Source organism: Danaus plexippus, chromosome 28 (genome assembly GCF_018135715.1).
Source record: "Danaus plexippus chromosome 28, MEX_DaPlex, whole genome shotgun sequence".
Lineage (NCBI taxonomy): Eukaryota > Metazoa > Arthropoda > Insecta > Lepidoptera > Nymphalidae > Danaus > Danaus plexippus.
In genome coordinates this window covers 3,611,573-3,630,329 of record NC_083556.1, presented here as the reverse complement: position 1 = coordinate 3,630,329, position 18,757 = coordinate 3,611,573, and the positions used below count along the sequence as shown (strand labels likewise).

The 18,757-nt window shown below is 46.5% G+C and overlaps 1 protein-coding gene across 5 annotated transcripts; it reads left to right on the top strand.

The window, feature by feature from the left end:
- The first annotated feature begins 1,513 nt into the window (after positions 1 to 1,513).
- Positions 1,514 to 17,713, top strand: LOC116776328 (CLIP-associating protein). 5 transcript variants are annotated; one of them, XM_061525213.1, is made up of 34 exons: positions 1,514 to 1,604; positions 6,553 to 6,732; positions 6,808 to 7,008; positions 7,306 to 7,406; positions 7,567 to 7,743; positions 7,878 to 8,116; positions 8,190 to 8,291; positions 8,414 to 8,509; positions 8,721 to 8,908; positions 9,000 to 9,242; positions 9,594 to 9,850; positions 10,079 to 10,212; positions 10,392 to 10,442; positions 10,590 to 10,697; positions 10,767 to 10,904; positions 11,226 to 11,318; positions 11,400 to 11,626; positions 12,081 to 12,182; positions 12,329 to 12,460; positions 12,532 to 12,716; positions 12,796 to 12,912; positions 12,987 to 13,105; positions 13,190 to 13,320; positions 13,405 to 13,492; positions 13,568 to 13,675; positions 13,759 to 13,834; positions 13,945 to 14,037; positions 14,260 to 14,345; positions 14,418 to 14,562; positions 14,662 to 14,759; positions 14,830 to 15,041; positions 15,115 to 15,261; positions 15,483 to 15,617; positions 15,691 to 17,713. In XM_061525213.1, the coding sequence occupies exons 3-34, from the start codon at positions 6,808 to 6,810 to the stop codon at positions 15,754 to 15,756; spliced, it is 4,395 nt and encodes a 1,464-aa protein (XP_061381197.1). In that variant the 5' UTR covers positions 1,514 to 1,604; positions 6,553 to 6,732; the 3' UTR covers positions 15,757 to 17,713. The 5 variants fall into 5 exon arrangements, with proteins under 5 accessions (XP_061381197.1, XP_032525401.1, XP_061381198.1 ...); XM_032669510.2 differs by having other exon boundaries at positions 1,517 to 1,604; positions 6,517 to 6,732; XM_061525214.1 differs by lacking the exon at positions 1,514 to 1,604 and adding an exon at positions 1,619 to 1,722 and having other exon boundaries at positions 6,517 to 6,732.
- The last annotated feature ends 1,044 nt before the right edge of the window (positions 17,714 to 18,757 follow it).

Genomic DNA, 18,757 nt, shown 5'->3' with positions numbered 1-18,757 from the left:
CAGATTGATAATTTTTAACAACAATGGATTGTGAAGGGTCACCTGGGTACGAATAAAACCAGGTGACGATCAAAACCCTTGAACGACAAACTCCTCAATATTTTTAACGTCATGGATACACCTTTCTTTTAAACGCACCAAACACCGATTGCTTGATATTTTACAATGACATACAATCTGAAGGACTACCATGCCTTTTAAATAAAATAATCTTTCACTATTTTGACTGAATATGTTTTATGAACCAAAAATAGTATTTTATAGTTCTGGGTTTATGTGCTTGATGCTTAATATTCAATATTGTATAATCTTTACACACTTTGAATTATTTGTATTACACTCTTTGAATTCTTTCCACTAGCCGATGTGAATCAGTGTACTGTTAAGGATGAAATTAGTCCGACGCCGCCAGACTATTTTTTTTATGCGAAAGGGGGCAAACGAGCAGACGGCCTACTTGATGGGCAGTAGTTACCGTCAACCATGGATATCAGCAACATGTCTAGATGATAGACGGATGCGTTACCAACCATGGTTGTTAAGGTAGAAGGAGAGGTGGGAATAAGGAGATGGCAGGAAAGGGTGGGAACTCCCTGTTCCCGGGGCCACAAGACAACGGCTCTCCCACTCATCGGACAAACACACACAGCCATTAAAAGTTATTTCACGCCGATCTTCTGTGAGAGAATGTTACTTCCCCGGTAGAGCCTGATCATGTTCGAGCTGCAATAAGTTGATCTCAAAGCTCTACCACCTTAAAAAACCTTAAAAGTTTGATAGTGTCGATTTTTTTAATTTCATTTCCACGGTTTCAGCAGTAGGTTAAAAAGCATTACCTTCTAAATATATGTTATAATTATTAATTATGGTTTTGATCTATTTAACAAGACTGTACAAGAAAGATGGAACGCTTAGGACTAATATTAGGGTCAGTTAAATAAGTAATTAAGTATTTTGTTTTGAAATATTTGTATGTTGCATTTAAAGTCTTTTGTTTAAAACTATTTTGGTATTTCCATTTTAACTGTAAAGTATTAATATCTAGCTATTTGATGTACACTAAAAAAATATGATCTCTAGTATATTTATTTAATACTTTTAAAAGTGTATTTATTTCATTTAGCTCGAAAATTATAACACTTTAGTCATTACATTAATTAACGCAGATTCTAATTTGGTTATACAGTATTTTATTTGTAATCAAATACGAAACATCTCGTGTGCATCAGTTCACTGACTAGTGAATAGTCACTTATATCCTTCCCCGTCTCACCGCTTACACAATGCAAGGGGTGACCAGCATCACCGCTACAATTACACTACATTACTACATTATGAAATAGGAATCAGAAAATTTTAAAATATAATTAATCCAGATCTTTTCTTTCATCTTCATTTGAAATATAATAAATACTATAAATATTTGGTATATTTCTCTTTTTTACATTTTTTGTGGATGAAGAATATTTTTTGTAAGTGGTATTAATACATATTTATTATCTGTAAAATAATAAAACGTATTTTGACGCCATGACAGGTCACGTGATGTAAATTTTTGTTGGGCATGCGCGACTACCGAATATTTTTCTAGTGATTTTGAAACGGTGAGATTTTTTTATTGAACTCCATTTTAATAAATGTTGTCATATTAAGTTATTACATGTACAAATTCAAATAAATGAGTGCTTGTGTGCAGTGGGGTGTTAGTGATAAGTTTTAAAGGTCAAATCTATAGATGGAAATGTCCTAAGCTCCTATTTTGTCATCGAAATATTTCTGTGTATTATTACCATTTTGGTGATGAAAAGCTAGGACGGTTGCAATATCTCTGTAAGTTTTATTATTTATAATTATTTGTCAGGAAAAATGTATCCAACTTATAATACTTTCGACACGGCTTAGAGCAAAAGTTTAAATGTCAGATTTCACCCAAAAATACTCGGCAACATCTATTCATGTAACCAAAAAATACAACAAGAATTCAGTATTCGGATTTATATCTAGAGAAAGTCGTCATGTAGACGCCTTCAGTACTTAGCATATAGTTAAAATTCATACTAGTATCCTCAATTGGAGGCGATGACATCATTGTGTAGGTATAAATCGAGCGTAAGTCCTTTAGGATTCCTCAACAAAGGCTTCTGGATACATTCAACAATAACAACATAAATATCTTTCTCATTGATCGGTTTTAATTCAAATTATGAAACCTAAAATTTATTTTTAAATTTTTCTAGTTTAAAATTATGAAATACAATTTTTCAAATTTATATATACGCCATGAACTATCAAGTTTATGATTAAATATTCCAAAATAAAATGACGGTGGTGTAATCACCAACAAGTTGGTTAACTTATGAAATTTAGTAACCAGGGTTCATGAAGCCATCAGAAAAATATTTTGTAGTATAAATTATCAATAACTGCAATATATGATGATAAACATAATGACCATTGTCATCTATATATACACAATAACACTGTCAATAGATACAAAGAGCATGGACGTTTAAAACATATTTTCACATATACTTCAGACAATTTGAGACACAAATAATGTTTATAGTGAGAAATGAAATACACATCTATTAATACAGGAACTTAAAACCTCAAAGTCTCATCAGTTCTTATATACAATTTCAATGTTTGAATAGTGCTTGTGGCTTTGTAGATAAAGTGTTTCGTTAAATGAACGGCCAAAGAGAGTTTTAAATTAATATAGTGGAAGGGACAGTTACCATGCTATTGTTGCAGAGTAAGTCAGTAAAGAATATTTATAACTTAACTTAGGGGAAATTTTATTATTTTTGTTTCCATTGAATTAATACAAGTGGTCGGGTAACTTTGCTTGTTGTTTTCTTGCCAGTACTTGTTTAGTATTTTCCTATGTGTTCATGTCTTGCATCTCATGGGATCTTCTTGTTGGACCTGGTGATGGTTCAGACACTTCTCTTTGATTACCTTCAGCTTGAACACATAAAACTCTTGGGTATACTGAACTGGTTTACCCATTCTAACATAAGACATATGAGAGTGAGTTAGTCAATTGTCTTTAAGATGTAAGATTTTTTGAGTATTGAACTCAGCATCCAATTTTCTAAATTCCTGTACAATGATAACAAGAAAACACAAGTGATGATTTCCTGTGTCCGAATATGTACACATATCATTGTAATAGTGTGTGTCTGACGAACCGTTCATACTAAAATATTAAGATTGCTCACTAAACGGAGCCAACAGTGTTGATTTCGTTATTAATACCAATTTAAAAAAACATATTTTGATCCACCTGTGATCATTACTAACAAGATTCAATAAGTATATATATCTGATACCACAAAACCTTGTAAAAACAAAGTTAGCTAGTCATAGAAAATTATCAATGAACCTCTTATAAAACATTGACTGAGACAAATATGAACAAATATTACTCATAATTATTTTTCTATTACATTTACAATCACCTCTTAAAGTTATAGATTTTATAAGCTGGTTTGGCGCCAAAATTCGCCATTTTGATTTTCATAATTTTGATTTACCTGCCAGATAAAACATTCATATATCTAGGCCGTAGAGTACAAAATATACATATTGAGTGAAAAAAAAATTATTAAGTCAGACAATCTTTAAGCTTTACCAAAATAATAGTTCAACCTTGAGGTTGCCAAAGATACACACCCACACAGTAACGAGGACAGTTCTTAATAAAGTTAACTTATACAAATTCAACAATTATAGATTAAATTAATTTTGTTTATGGAACTTAAAATATAAAATCAGTCAAAAGCTGTTTCTACTGAGGTTCTCTTGTCTCCAATTAGTCAAAGTGTCAGAAGCCAGACTTTACGTTACCAACAATGATCTCACAGCTGTCTGTAGTATACCTACTATTATGTTTATATACATATATTGTTGAACAAAAAACATTCTTGTAAGGTGACAGTGAAGAATAATTGTCCATTGATCATAGTTAAGTATGTCAATAGTATTTTGCCATGTATAAAATTATGTATATTATTTTATAATACATAACTTAGTGTTACCAGCCTCATGAACTCACGGTGTACTCTACGACATTTCATTAATCCTAATAATATTCTCAATGAGAGAGTTTTTATGGATGTTTGTGTATCCTTTAAATAAAAACATTCTGATAAAACTTTTCATGAATGCAGCTTTCACAAGGAACATGATATGGGCTGTAAGTCATTACATAAGTTGATGGTGACTTAATATGAACACTGTTTTAACACACTATATTTGAATCTTACTATGTTCACATGAAGTCAGGGGCAGAAAATATTATAATATCGAGCAAAGTAAAAAAATGGCAGTACAATTAATAATTAGATAAAATTCCATGAAGACAATATAAAAATGATAATTAAATTAATGTACAATGTTAGTAGATAAAGAAGAAGATATGGACTTGTAACTTATCCTTGATGAGACACTGTAAACAAAGATGTTACTCCTTATGAAGATATTTACATGTTTTTTTATCAAATAATCAAAGTTTAGTTAATGTTGGCATCAGACACTAGTATTGAAATTATCATTTAACTTGTAACATTTACACAACTCGGCTGTTTAGTGACTCTTTTATTGCATGTCTCCGGGGGACTTGTATTCAAGAAGCTCTTTAAACAATAATAATATATTTTCAACATTGTAATGAGAGTGAGTCGACTTCTTAACAAACCTGTATTAATTGTATTCTGTTTTCCCTAATTAATAACATGTACAATAGTCAATACTGGAGATAGTTAAACAAAATATTTATGTGCCATGAGGAAAGTTGTGACACAGTTCACTGTTCCCACGACCTGGGAAAATACATTGTCTTATATATTGAAAGATCTGGAACAGCTGCAAATGAAAGTACATAAATGTTCACCCAACAACATCTCCATGTTGATAGAGTTTCCACAGTAACTGGAATGCTTTATGTATTATGTACACAGTACCTAGCTGTTATATACTAACAATTAGTAAATTAAGTTTGGGAGAGTTTCTATACACTTACAGCAACTGTAGCAGGTCTGTTTACCTATTTATGTATAAAATTAAAGTGTCTGTTTGCAAATTCAAATTATAAATTAACATTAAATGCTCGTGATAACATACGATACATATTTCAGGACGTCATTTTTAATTTTTTATATCCGTCTCTCCTCGCCGTCCAAACTCTGAAACAGCTGGCTTGATTTCGATTTAAGCTACGTTTTAACCAACTTCAAAAAAAAGGAAGTTATTAAAATGCTTGTGACGCTGTCACCCCTTCAATTAAAGGCGGATTAAATATTAATACTATTTTTCTAATCGAAAGTGCGTTGTCTTGAGGTTGTTCCATTATCCCTGACATGGTGATAACTACTAGGAGTGAGGAAATCTAATGAAAACTCAAAAAGACAAATAACGCTTATGTCAAAGGTGGTTTAATATATAGGCAAAGCCGAAGGCAACACAAGGCGCGAAAATAAATTATCGGTCATAGGTATTTTTTTTATAATCCAGGTAAAATGAACTTGAGATGGTTTACATACCTACTTAAAATCATTATTAGGAAGTTAGAAAGCTTGTAAGTGTAAAGACTTGAGTGAAGTTGTAATGAACGTTAAACTGTCCTGCCTCGTCTCATTAACTGATAATTACATCGCTTCAATGTTAACGACTCTCGGAACGACTCGGCCTGGTGTAGGTGAGCGCGTGACGTCACCAGCCTGCCGCTCAGACCCTTATCATGCGACCTCCGTCCTCAGGTTAAGGCCACAACGTTTACTACATGAGATGTTATTGCATTTATTATTCTTATATATAGATTCATGTTTATTATTGTTATTAGCTGTCGTTTAATATCGTAAAAAGAATATTTTTCCTATTTCTTGAGCATGAGAGTGAACACACGTAATGACTATAAAAACAGCTCTTTTTCAATGTCTTAATACTTTCCATCATAATTAATTTATATATATGTATATATATATATATATACACACAAGTGTCTTAGAAAAAATAAAAGTTAGAGAAATTTATCGACACAAGTATTAAGCCACTGACTTCGTCAGCGTGCATATCGGCACCGGGCTCGGGTAGAAATGTATAGTGTGTTAAAACGATAGACATGGTAACCGCCGGAGACGGCTGCAGCCCGCGCCACGGGACTTGATGCAAGTGTTATGAGCCCGCGGGAACGACACGGGAATCCGGGACACAGACTTCCATTTATAATAGTAGTAGGGCATCAAGTAGTAGCGGCGAGACGCTCGCACGGCTGCAAACCTCTAGCATTTTATTCATAAACATATTTATTTATCGTTTTCGGATATATTTCTATGACAAATTGTAAAAAAATTGAATCAGTGACTTGTATAATGTGTCGAAATATTACTCACATAATAAAACTTAGGGTTATATTGCGGCTCGACTGTCTGTCTGTCTGTGTGTTTGTCGTGACTGGAGACTCACCCCACTGCACTCCACAGTTGATATGTTTGTATAACACTTTAATTCCAGACAAATCTCAAGTGACAACTTAGAAATGTTAATTAGGAGACGGCGTCAGTGATCATTCAGTGTAGTGCTCGTTCGGTGCTGATCGTGTGTCGTGTAGTGTCCGTGTCGGTGTCGTGTCGCATCCTCCCGGGCCATGACAGTTATATGGATTTGGCCAAATTGTGTGAAGAGAGACAAACGTTGGCCCTTTGACGGATAATATTATACTAGATAAAGGTCAGTATGTGTTAGCGGACGTGACGTGCTTCATATGCTCAGTCATTATATTATACCGAGAGTATGTGTCTGCAGATGTCTCACTATCCCCAACCGTCCTCCCTGGAGGCCGCCCTGCCGCTGCTGTCTCGGCCGGACCTGCGTCTCCGGCAGCAGCTGGGGGAGCGTCTGGTGAGCCTGGTGCGCTCGGAGGAGCTGACCCCCGACCTGAATCCCGATCTGACCGGACCTCTGCTTGACGCGCTCGTCGGTTGGCTCAACGGAGGGAACTTTAAGGTTAACATAGACGTGACATATACAATAAAATCCGATATACCTCATGACATAAATAGAAAGATAAGAATCTGTTTGATAGTTTTGGTGATACTGTGTTTAAAACAGACAGACATGAATATGATCATCTGCTTGATATAGGACGAGCAGCTCCACTGAACCGTCTCACACATCAACCATTGTCTATTCGCATATTACTATCCCTGACTCAGCGTGCGGCGGGCGCTGGCTGTGGACGTGTCTCTTTTGTTTATCGATGAATACAAACATTATAACAGTTCGTTTACGGCGTGCCCTCAGGTCGCCCAGAACGGTCTGGAGGTGATGTCGGCCCTCGTTGAACGTATGGGCCCCGAGTTCTCACACTACGTGCCCACAGTGCTGCCTCACATCATAGACAGGTAACTCATTGTATGGAACCAAGACAATGGACGTAATGAAGGAAGGGCTGTCAGGATGTTCAGCGAAGCGAGAGAACGATATTACATCAGGAGACAGGCAGCGCTCGGCAGATGACAACACTGAACCCTTATACTATATGTGTTTGTGTGATCGACACAGGCTGGCGGACACCAAGGAGGGCGTGCGGGTGTCGGCCCGCGCCTGCATAGCGACCCTCAGCTCGTGCAGGGCGGCGGCGCCCAGGGCCATACTCGCGAGACTCACTCCAGCGCTGGGGCACAAGGCGGCGCACACCCGGGAAGAGGCGCTCACCTGCATAGGAACGCTACTGCATGAGTTAGTATACAGATCACAGACGGACACACTCACAGCTGGCGAGGGGCAATATCACTTGAGATGTTCTAAAGTGACTTTTGGCTTCAAAACATATTTGTCACACGCTCAATAGCAGTTCTATCCCGTTCTTGCAGACACGGCGCAGCGGAGTTACAGCTGCGGGGTGCGGTCCCGCAGGTGGCGGCGCTTCTAGGAGACCCCAGTGGGGCCGTCAGGGACGCCGCGCTCGAACTCATCGTGGACGTCTACAGACACGTCGGGGAGAGGCTCCGGCAGGACCTGCGGAGGAAGGACCTCGTGCCGCAACAGAAGATGGCGCTGCTGGAACACAGGTTCGACGAGGCAAAGGAGGCCGGCCTGCTGCTGCCCTCGGGTGAGGCTCAATACACATGTCGCGACACACGTATCTCTTCAGCTCCTCTGTAACTGTATACTTGAATTTGCAGCGTTGGGCGCGGACGAGGCGGACTGCGCTCCTCGTGTGAAGCGCGCCCTCACGCTGCCCACGCCGAGAGGACGAGAAGATACTTCAGGATCCAGTACACCCGGTGACTACTACACATATATCTCTATCTGTCTCGCTCTATCTTTCTCTATCATACATTATCATATAACTCGTACAAAATACTAATTCTTCCCCCCACCGCTCGTCTCCCCTCTCCCCCTACAGCGGGTGAGCCGAAGCGTACAGCGGCGGGTCTGTACAGCCTGCCGTCGGCGAGCAGGAAGCCGCCGCCGCCCACCAAGCTGAACAGCGCGCAGAGCGGTGAGTCCCCGACCTCCCGCCTCATCACCATCACTGTACTGTCCTATACCACTCACTACTAATGTTATGTCGAGAGATGATCTCGAGGCTTCAACTCGGTAACATTCTATTTCCACGAACGGTTCGACCGTAAAGATCAATTGACCGCCTCGTATGTTGGTAGCGGCGAGTTCAATATTGTCACGACAGTAACTTGCATGTGTGTCGGCAGCGAGCGGAAGCGGAGGCGGAGGGGTGGGCGGCGAGGCGGGCGCGGTGTCCAACGAGTCGTTCGAGGCGGCGTTCGCGAGCACGGCCCCCGCCGCCGTGTACGGAGCCCGCGGCCTGGACGACCTGTGCCGCCACGCCGCCGCCCTGCTCGGGGACCGCGCCGCCGACTGGGAGAAGAGGGTCGACGCTGTCAGTAAACACACACAGACTCATACGAACACACTGCCCACATGAAATAGACGAGCTCACTCAAGAGTCCGCGTCATTGTACACGTTCCAGTTGAAGAAGATCCGCTCGTTGTTAGCGGCGAACGCACACGTTCAGTTCCCGTCGGAGTTCGCGGCGCACCTCAAGGACCTGTCGGTGCCGTTCCTGGTGGTCATCAAGGACCTGCGCAGCCAGGTGGTGAGGGAGGCCTGCATCACCATCGCCTACATGGCCAAGGTGCTGCGGAACAAGCTGGACCAGTTCAGTCTCTACATACTACAGGAACTCATCAACCTCATACAGAACGCCGCCAAGGTGAGTTTCTCAGGTTTCAAAACTATTAGGGAATCCAGCAGCAGGGGATGAACCATTAAAGGCTTACAGTACAAGTTGACTTGAAATTTGTGTTACCGAGTTAGAGTTAAAGAGAGTTAAAGGATGGCGTCCTACTCCGGATCCGACGCGAAACAAAAACGTCACATAGACACTACCTGTAATATGCAACAAGTCCACAAGCTTTTCAGTGTGACCGTATTTATATCATTGTAAGTAGGAACGTAATCTCATGCAAGCAATCCTGGTGCACCGGACGCCCCCGGTGTGCGTCGTCCTGGTGTTCCTGTCGTGGCCTGTAGCGCGCGCGCGTGTGTGTGTGTGTGTGTGCAGGTGGTGTCGTCGGCGGGCACGGTGTGCGTGCGGTACATCGTGCAGCACGTGCCGGCGCCGCGCCTGCTGCCGGTGCTGGTCACCAACCTTACCACTCACAAGAGCAAGGAGATCCGCGCCACGCTCAGCGAGGTGCTGCTGCTGCTGCTGCGCTCGTGGCCGCGGCCGGCGCTGGACCGGCACCAGGCGGCCATCGCGGACGCCATACGAAAAGCCTGCGCCGACGCCGACAGCACGGCCAGGAACAACGGCAGGAAGTAAAGATTCTTCTTTATAGTAACGTTGCACACGTGTGCTCAGTAGCAGCGGCCGGGCCGAGCTCATCGCGGACGGATTTCTTTGAGTGTATATTTTTTCATCTCGAGAACACTCGCCGTGCAAACAGTCACACTGGAAACTAACCTCACATCAGTCCGGAGCTCGGTTGCGCGGTTTCGTTGTATCTCTACACCTTGTATACATAACGTGCATGTTGTTGTTGTCAGAGCGTTCTGGTCGTACAAGAGTCAGTTCCCGGAGCAAGCGGAGGCGCTGTTCAGTCGCATGGACGTGGCCGCGCAGAAACAGCTGGAGAGAGACAAGGCCGGCTCCATGGACGGACTGCAGCAGTTGATACCCGGTACGTGGTGAGGTGACGGGCTGGAGAGATGAGACTTATGTTTGTTGGCCCTGAAAAAAAATATAATGTTGATATACTATGATTATAAAGAAGAGAATTTGAGAGGCGGCGTGGATGTAAATATGAGTTTATAAAAAGAAACAAGTAATAATATTCTTTATGTGTATGCCAACTTTCAGAGAGAACTAGAACCATCACCAGTCCGCGGAGTCCTTCGGCCAGCGTGTCCGGTAAGCTCGTATTCCAATTTGAACGCAATATAAATAATATGTCTTCCATACTAACGGTCTGCCGTTCTATTCCACGCGGCCCCGGATTCGGTAACTATCTCTGTCACTCTCTGTCTCTGTCCCCCTCCCCCTCCCTCCCCCCTCCAGCGTCCACTGAGAGCCTGGTGTCGGTGGTGAGTCGCTCGGGTTCTCTCCGCCGGCGCCGCTCGTCCCAGGAGCGTCCGCCCATCTCTCACATCCCGGTGGCCATGCGAGGTCCGTGCCCGTCGCCCGGCCGTCGTCACTGTGTGTGTGTAAGCCTCTCATCTCTGTCCGTCATCTCAGATCGTTCGCCGGCCACCGGCTGCGTGTCGTCCCGGTCCGTGTCGGCGGTGGACGCGGCGGCCGCCCAGCGAGCCCGCGCCCGAGCTGTTTACTCGCACCTCGCTAGGACTAAAGTCGCCGCCGGCAGCGCCAGTCTGCGTGAGTACACACACACACACAGGCGCACACACACACACATATTTTATATTATATTTGATGTTAAAGTACGACACGTATGATCCTTCATTGATTGTTTCTGTCTCCGCTACCGTGAAGAGGGAGAGGTCGCCCAGCAAGGTACATGATGTTGATTATACATAGACGCGTAGAAACAAACAAGCTTGTGACTATAACACCGCCTTAGAAACCTTTGATGAACTTAACTTGATTTTTTAAGCACTTTTGGGATTTTGGTAAAATAAGATTATTAAAAAAAATGCCTTCTTAAACAATAAACTATGTTTTCTATAAATCTTCCAGCCCGCGTCAAACGTTCCCCGGTGGCGGCGGTGCCCCCCAGCCCTGAGCGGAGCGTGCGGTCCAGGTCGCGCCCCGGAGTATCGCAGTCACAACGTTAGTGTTATTCACTTAGCGAACATTTCTAAGAACACTACATATGAATGTATATTGACTGACCCCCCACGTGACCCTCAGCGACGTCCCGGTCGTCGTCTCCGTCGTCTCGCAGCGGTCCCGTGTCGCTGTCGTGTCGCCGCCGTCCGTCCGGGATCCCCAGGTCGCTGGCGGGGTCTCGAGAGACCAGTCCAACCCGCACCCGCTCCGGCAGCCTCGCTCGTCGCCGGGACTCCGTGGACCGCCGCCCCCCCGCCGCGACGCTGCGACTCCTGCAACAGTCCAGAGACGCCGAGAACGCGCTGCGGGTCAGACATCCGCCTCTCACTGTACTCACCGGATAATAAGACGAGTCTGACGAGACCGCACTGTACCCTCGCACCCACAGACTGACAAAAAAATAACTATCAACCCCAAAGAGAAACACTCGATATATAAGGAAACATTGAATGCCACAAGCTGTGCTACTCGGCAAATATTACTCTAATATTATAAAGCAAAAATTTGCAAGAATGTTTTAATGATAGTTGCTCCCTCACGACAAAAGTGCTGAGCGAATCCGGATGAAACTTACAGTAATGTGCCTCAAACATTATTACATGACATGGGAAGTAGTTAATCCCGGAATTCAGTAGAGTTCTTGCGGGACGACATTAAACATCTCATGCATTTCTCTCTGTACCTAATTCATAAGTCCAAGCGGATGAAACCGCAGCTACGAACTAGTGTAATATAAATGCAAAGTCTCTTTATCTCCGTCAGAGTCCCGAGGACAGCTCGTCGTGTGAGGTGCGGCGAGACGATGACTCGGAGGCGTCCTCCGTGTGTAGCGAGCGGAGTCTGGACTCGTACAGGAGACACGACGTGAGTCACCGCCCGCCACACCGACACGGACGTACTATCATGGCAGACCCTTGAACAACTCAGTTCCCGCCCGCTCTCACACTATACACGTGTCGGTTTACTGTACAGTCATTGTATAAATAGTGACCGCCTCTGTCTGCACATAGAGCGTGTCCTGGTCGGGGTCCAGCCGCCTGGTGTGGGAGGGGTCTCCGCCGCCCCCGCCTCCCGCCGATGACGTCATAGCACTGTGCGCCTCGACACACTGGACCGAGAGGAAAGACGGACTGACGCATCTAGTGAGGACCTTACTGGTGTTAATACAAACACGTCACACGTGACGCAGGGTTATACACAGGGTGTGTTACAGGCGAACTATCTGAACAGCGGGCGACTGCTGACGGAGGATCAGCTGAAGAGGCTGACGGACTTACTCAACAAGATGTTCGTAGACGCTCACACAAAGGTGTTCTCCCTGCTGCTGGACGCCGTCTGTGAGCTGCTGCTGGTGCACTGGCAGCAGCTCAGGGACTGGCTCTACCAGCTCATGTTCAGGTGAGAAAAGACACACACAAGCAATACATACTCGACAGGAATAGCGTCTGTTATATAACAATAATATTACACATTACAGATTACTGATGAAGCTCGGCACAGACATCCTGGGCTCCGTGCAGAGTAAGATCATGAAGACGCTGGACGTCATACACGAGTGCTTCCCCGCGGAGCTGCAGCTGCATAACATATTCAGGTACCGACAGACACGACACGACTCAGGCGGCACCGCGCGGACGGGCACAGTCAATACAAACGCGTCTGTGACAGGTTCCTCGCGGACGGAGCGACGGCCCCCACCGCCAAGACGAAGGCGGCCGCGCTGCGCTTCCTGGCCGACCTCGCACACGACTACTGCACGCCCGCGGGCCTCGCCGCCGCCTTACACGGTACCTAAGCTATCTGATAACGACGATACTTTTGATCGCCCATGATACACGTCCTATATATAATATATAAATGTGTGTGTGCAGGCGGCTCGTCCGGCGTGGCGGGTCGAGCTCTAACGAAGGTGGCGGTCCTGGCGGGAGACGCCCGCGCGGGCGACGTGCGCCACTGCGCCCGGCGCGCCCTCGCCGCTCTGTATGATTGTAACCCCGGCCCCGTCAGTACTCTCCCTCTTCTTGTTCTGTGACTGTCGCTATCCCCGGCCGCCGTGTGAGTGTGTGTATGTTTTTGTTTGTTCCAGTTCACGACTCTCATGTCGGAGCTGTCGGCCGACACGCAGGCGCTCGTCAACGGGGTGGTGCAGCAACACGTCAGGAGGACCTCCAGCAGTCAGTATTCTACGAGTCTCGATTCGACATCGCGTTAAGTAATACTTACTAATGTACGTATCTGTCACCCGTCAGCCGGCAGCGACAGTCCGCTGAGGTCGACGGCCGCGCCCGACGACGTCTACAGCCGGATACGGAAGACGACCAGCGAGATACACACGTACACCACGCAACACGCGAACGGTGACGCACTAGACCATGAACATGACGTAACACACACGGGCTGAGAGCAGACGCTAATAATAGGGTGTTCGTTTGTTACACAGCGGAGTGCGCGAGCCACGCCTGCAGCAAGGACTCGGGGATCAGTCAGATGTCGGAGCGGCACAACGGGCACGCGCAGTACGTACAGAACACGCAGCGCGACGTTAAACTACTGAACTGATTTGTAATAGAGACAGTGTTGCTGCGTAAATACGGGACACGACATTTATAGTATACATTGTGTGTAGTGAGGCGGTGGCTCGAGCGGCGTCCGCGGACAGCTCGGAGGCGAGCAGCACCAAGGAGTCCTCGCCGGGCCCGCACCGACCCGACTATCACGGGTAAGGCGAGAACAGCCAGGCACCTCAAAAATGTGCAATGCTTTATTTTTAGAATGTAACCGTGACAATAATACTATACCCGACTGACCACTCATCGGAGAGAGAACACTCAAAATGTACACATACACGCGACGACAGTGCGTTAAGTTGCAGTCTCCCTCCCTCGCGGAGTGAGAGACGCCTGACAAATAACTAAATAAAGTCGAGACACGTTGCCTACAGAGAATACAACGCGACCGCCGGAAACAACAACAGAGACAAGATGAAGCCCTACGAGATGGACGAGAACGGGATGATCATCACCAAGTGTGAGTAGGACGGAGAGAGAGAGATTAGGAGGGGAGATGGTTACTCGTTACATGTCCGGTGAATGATTCCAGCCGGACTCCGCGAGAGTGAGGTGCTGGAGGCGCTGTCCTCCCTAGACGTGGCGGCGGCGGCCCCGGAACACACGGAGCGTTTGCTGCTGGCCACGCACGAGGTGCTCAAGTACGGAGACTGCCGGCTGCCGCTGGAGTACTTCAAGTGAGTCACAACACATACACCCGCCATCCGCCTCGCACGCGACGGATGACGGACCTTCACTCTCATACCACCCCTGAACTCGGCGAACTTGAACTGCAGGAACATCGTCCGCGCCGCGCTCGCCGCTCTCTCCATCGACGACAACTCGGCAGACAAGGAGAACGCCGAGAATGCCACCAACACACAGCACGCCTCAGGTGAGACACGCGGAGAGGGATGGGAAGGGGGGAGGTCGGGGAGGACCGCCTGACACCACACGTGTTGCAGGGTGGGGCACGGCCCAGGAGCGGGCGGCGGCCGAGGCGGTGCGCGTGCTGGTGTGGCTGTGTCGGCGGACGGAGACGCGTGCGCTGTGGGCGGAGTACTTCGACCTCATCCTGCTCAAGCTGATCAACGCGTACGGAGCCTCCAGCAAGGAGGTCATGAGGGCCGTGGACGCGGGCATGACGCACATCGCACACGCGCTGCCGGCGGCACAGGTACTGAACACGTGGACCACGTTGGAACTGTAACACCGAGTGGCTCGTCTTAACCTCCCCCGTGTGCCGCCAGGTGCTGGCGCTCCTGAAGCCCGTGATCCGGACTCGCGGGTACCCCACGTCTCTGTGCGCTCTCAAGCTGGCGGCCGAGGTGGCGAAGGCTCGAGGAGACGAACTGACGGACGAGACAGTGGCGCAACTCATGGAGGGAGTCGGGCAGGTGTGTGCAGGCCTTTATATTGACTTATCACTGGATATAAGTACACAGAATTAACGACGCCAGTAACGGTTCACATCGGCTTGTCCTCAGCTATAGCGCTGCTCCGTATGCTGTAATGCAACATGGTGCTGATAGATGACGAACATTTTATTCGATTATGTGACAAGTTTGACCTTAAATGTGAACCAAATGTCTCAATGTGCTGTTGCAACTCCCTCCAGCTGGCCGACCACCAGAACTCTGCGGTGCGCAAGGCGGCCGTGTTCTGTATGGTGGCCTTCACGTGCGCTCTCGGCGACGAGCGGATGACGCCCCACCTGAAGCACCTGTCCGTCAGCAAGTACCGCCTCCTGCAGGTATCGCGGATCGACTCGCCGCTGCCTTTCTTTATATTAAAAGCGATACTCACCGGTCGTGTGTCCGTTCCAGGTTTACATCAGTAAGCAGCGCGAGGAGTCCTCTCGGCCCCCTCCACCCTCCTCCACACACTCGTAGCGACCCGCCCTCGTCTCGCGGCACACACAGACGGACTGACACACGCACACACGCACACACCGGCCCGTGTGATGATCTATGTGCGAGCAGAGCTCGCTCGGTACGTTCGGTGTAAGGCTCCCGTGTCATGTGTGTGGTGTCGCCGGCCGCCCTGCGCCGCCCTGCGCCTGTCTGAGCCGGTCTCGGCCTGGAGGCGGGTGTTGAATGTATATTATATGACCAGTAACTGTATCACCCCCCCCCCCCCCTCCCTCCCGAGGCCGGCTGACAGGCGGAATGTATCCAATGATGTAGCACCAGGTGACGGGCCGGCGTCCTGTCGGCGTGTCGGCGGACGATCTCTTCATAATATTTGTATATATTTCTGTGGAGTATTTTTTTGTGAACGGATCATGTGAATTTCGTCAACGTAGATACATTAGGGGTCTCGGTGTCCCGCGCGGGCCCGGGTCTCCGCCCCCGCCCCCGGGCCTCCGGGCGTTCATCCTCCAGTAGCATGCGTTCATATTTCTGTTCGAGACTCGCTAGAAGACTTAGTATGGGATTAGCGTTGAACCTGGGTAACTGTTGATATTATGTGTTATTTTAAAAGACATTACATGTTTAATATATTTTATGAGCTAGGATCTGTTACTGTCGCCCCTCCCCCCTCTCCTCCTCTCCCCTCCCCCCCACTCGTCGTGTTTCACATAATATTGACAGTCCGGTCTAGTTATCAGTAGGCGATGAACAAAATACTGTTCTTAAATTAGAGATCGGAGTCGGGTGACTCGTGTTGAGTCTCAGAGGAGAGAATGAGTGAGATCTGGAGTGAGTGAGAGTGAGTGTCGTAGCGATATACTTTACGGTGCATAGTCGTGTAGCTTTCTGTCGTTAGAGCGCGGTGTGTGCCTGTGTGCGTGTATAGTCGTCTCGCTCGCTCACTGTCGGACTCCTGTGATGGCGTCGGAGTGCTCGTGCCTTTCACCGAATCCTTTCGTTATTTGATACCGTAGTGGAGCCTGGGCCCGGCCGGGCCCGGGGCCGGGTCGGTTCCTTGTTCTCGGTGTTTGGATGTACATTATGTATTAAACTATATTGACAGCCGGCGCTCGGCGAACGTTTGTGATTTAAACCAAAAGTTGGTTCAAAATGTTACTTCTCTGATTATTATCATTAACTCTATTTTGTTATCTCGCGCCTCGTCTCGCGGCCGCGCCCGTCCGCGGGAGCCGTGTCCGGGGCGGGGCGCGGCCGCGGCGGACGGCGCGTGTGACGTCACTCGCCGGTAACTTCACACCTCACTAATATTATTAATTTCTCGTTTGTAATGTCGTAGGAGCGAGTGACGTCACAGGCCGCGTCTCTCGCTCGAAGGCTATTCATGAGACGATAGCGATTCATTTTGTATTTCGTAACCGCTTTAATATTATCGTTAGTCGCTAATTTTTTTACAAAAAAAATCGAGGGCGAGTTTCAATCGAACGAGAATCTCATCGACATCACAAACCGTGCTTCAGACTGTTCCGCGTCAGGTGCGCGGTCTCCGGGCCGCGGGTTGACAGCGACACGATTGAAACGAGTCCGAGGTCCCGCGGCGGAGGGCGCGGCTCCCGGCGAGGCGCTGGTCGTCGGGAGCCGCGCCCTCCGTGTGGGGGACGGCGCGCTGTATGAGGCCGGCCCGCGTGGGTCGACCTTCTAATGTTAGTCGTCGTTCGACACATGCCTCACGCCTGAAGCACATCGGTCACCCATCTAGTCACCGACTCGCTCTAACACAACTTAACGTTATCACGAATCATGAAGTTGCTGATCAATAATTTGTTCTCCGGACGCCTCATACAGCGCGGTATTTATTTTTGCATTTATCTCGTAACGCTTGGTGCGCGCGTGTTCTCTGTGTTGATATCTGGAACTATTTAAAACTATTATTAAATATTAATGTACAATAGTTATGATTAAAATGATTTTTAAGCAATTTTCTTGTTTTATTTTCGCTCCCGTGTTTACTAAGCGCAGCGAACAGTAGGGGAGCTGTACGTAGGACGTTCACTTCAAACCGGAAACGAGCATCGGCAGCTCGGCCGTCTGTATGACTCCCTGTGAGGAGGATCCTTGACGGCGTCCTCCAAACACACTCCTGGGATGTTCTCAGATCGACGTGCAGCATCTTGATGTCTTGTGAAGGGCTGTTTTTTACGGCTTCAAAGTAGAGATGGACATTAAAATGTTTCCAAAAAAAATAATACCGTTTTAACATTAGAATAAATTATAAATAGTTATTTGTTTAAATGAATTTCTAATATTTTGACTCAATATATAATACTCACAGACCAGTCCGGTCAATTGAGTCAAAAATAGTGGTCAAATAACAAACACTAGTGGAGAGCTGGGGTTTACTACAAAGTCCCCATCGATACTGTGTGTGCTTCAAAAGTTATTCGGTGTCAAAGGTCGAAATGTGAGGATTTTTGTATTTTTTACGAAAGCGGTAAGTATTACCAAAAATAATCTCAAGCCAAGGTTGTAGGTATATCTTAAAATTCTCTACAAAACTAGTCCTTTCTTTCTTGAGAGTTGGCCCTCGTGTGATATCGGATTCTAAGTCTCATTAGTGAGGTAGTGTACTCGCCGCGTTTTCTACTCTTCAAAAAGTTTATCTGCTTATCCCACATGCTAAAACCTTTTTAATCTCTACCTGCGATAACCGGCTGCGACACTTCGTCGGCAATGTACAGAAGGGGCAACATGTCGCTATACAAATTATTCGAAAAAATAAAAGAATTGACTGACTGCGCTTTTTACAGAAATGCATTCTAGGCGTCAAACAATGATTACGGAAGGAATTCGCTTTTCCTCATTCGGTTTACGGTAACAGGCAGAGGAGATGAAGCAGACAATCTCGTCTCGTCTGCCCGTCATCCGAAAAGGTTAGTTTCCAGAATCCTTACAGTGTATTGTGTTTGTAGATAGTTTGGACACGATCTGAGAACTAAGAACCTGGTGCTTTGTCATTATTCCG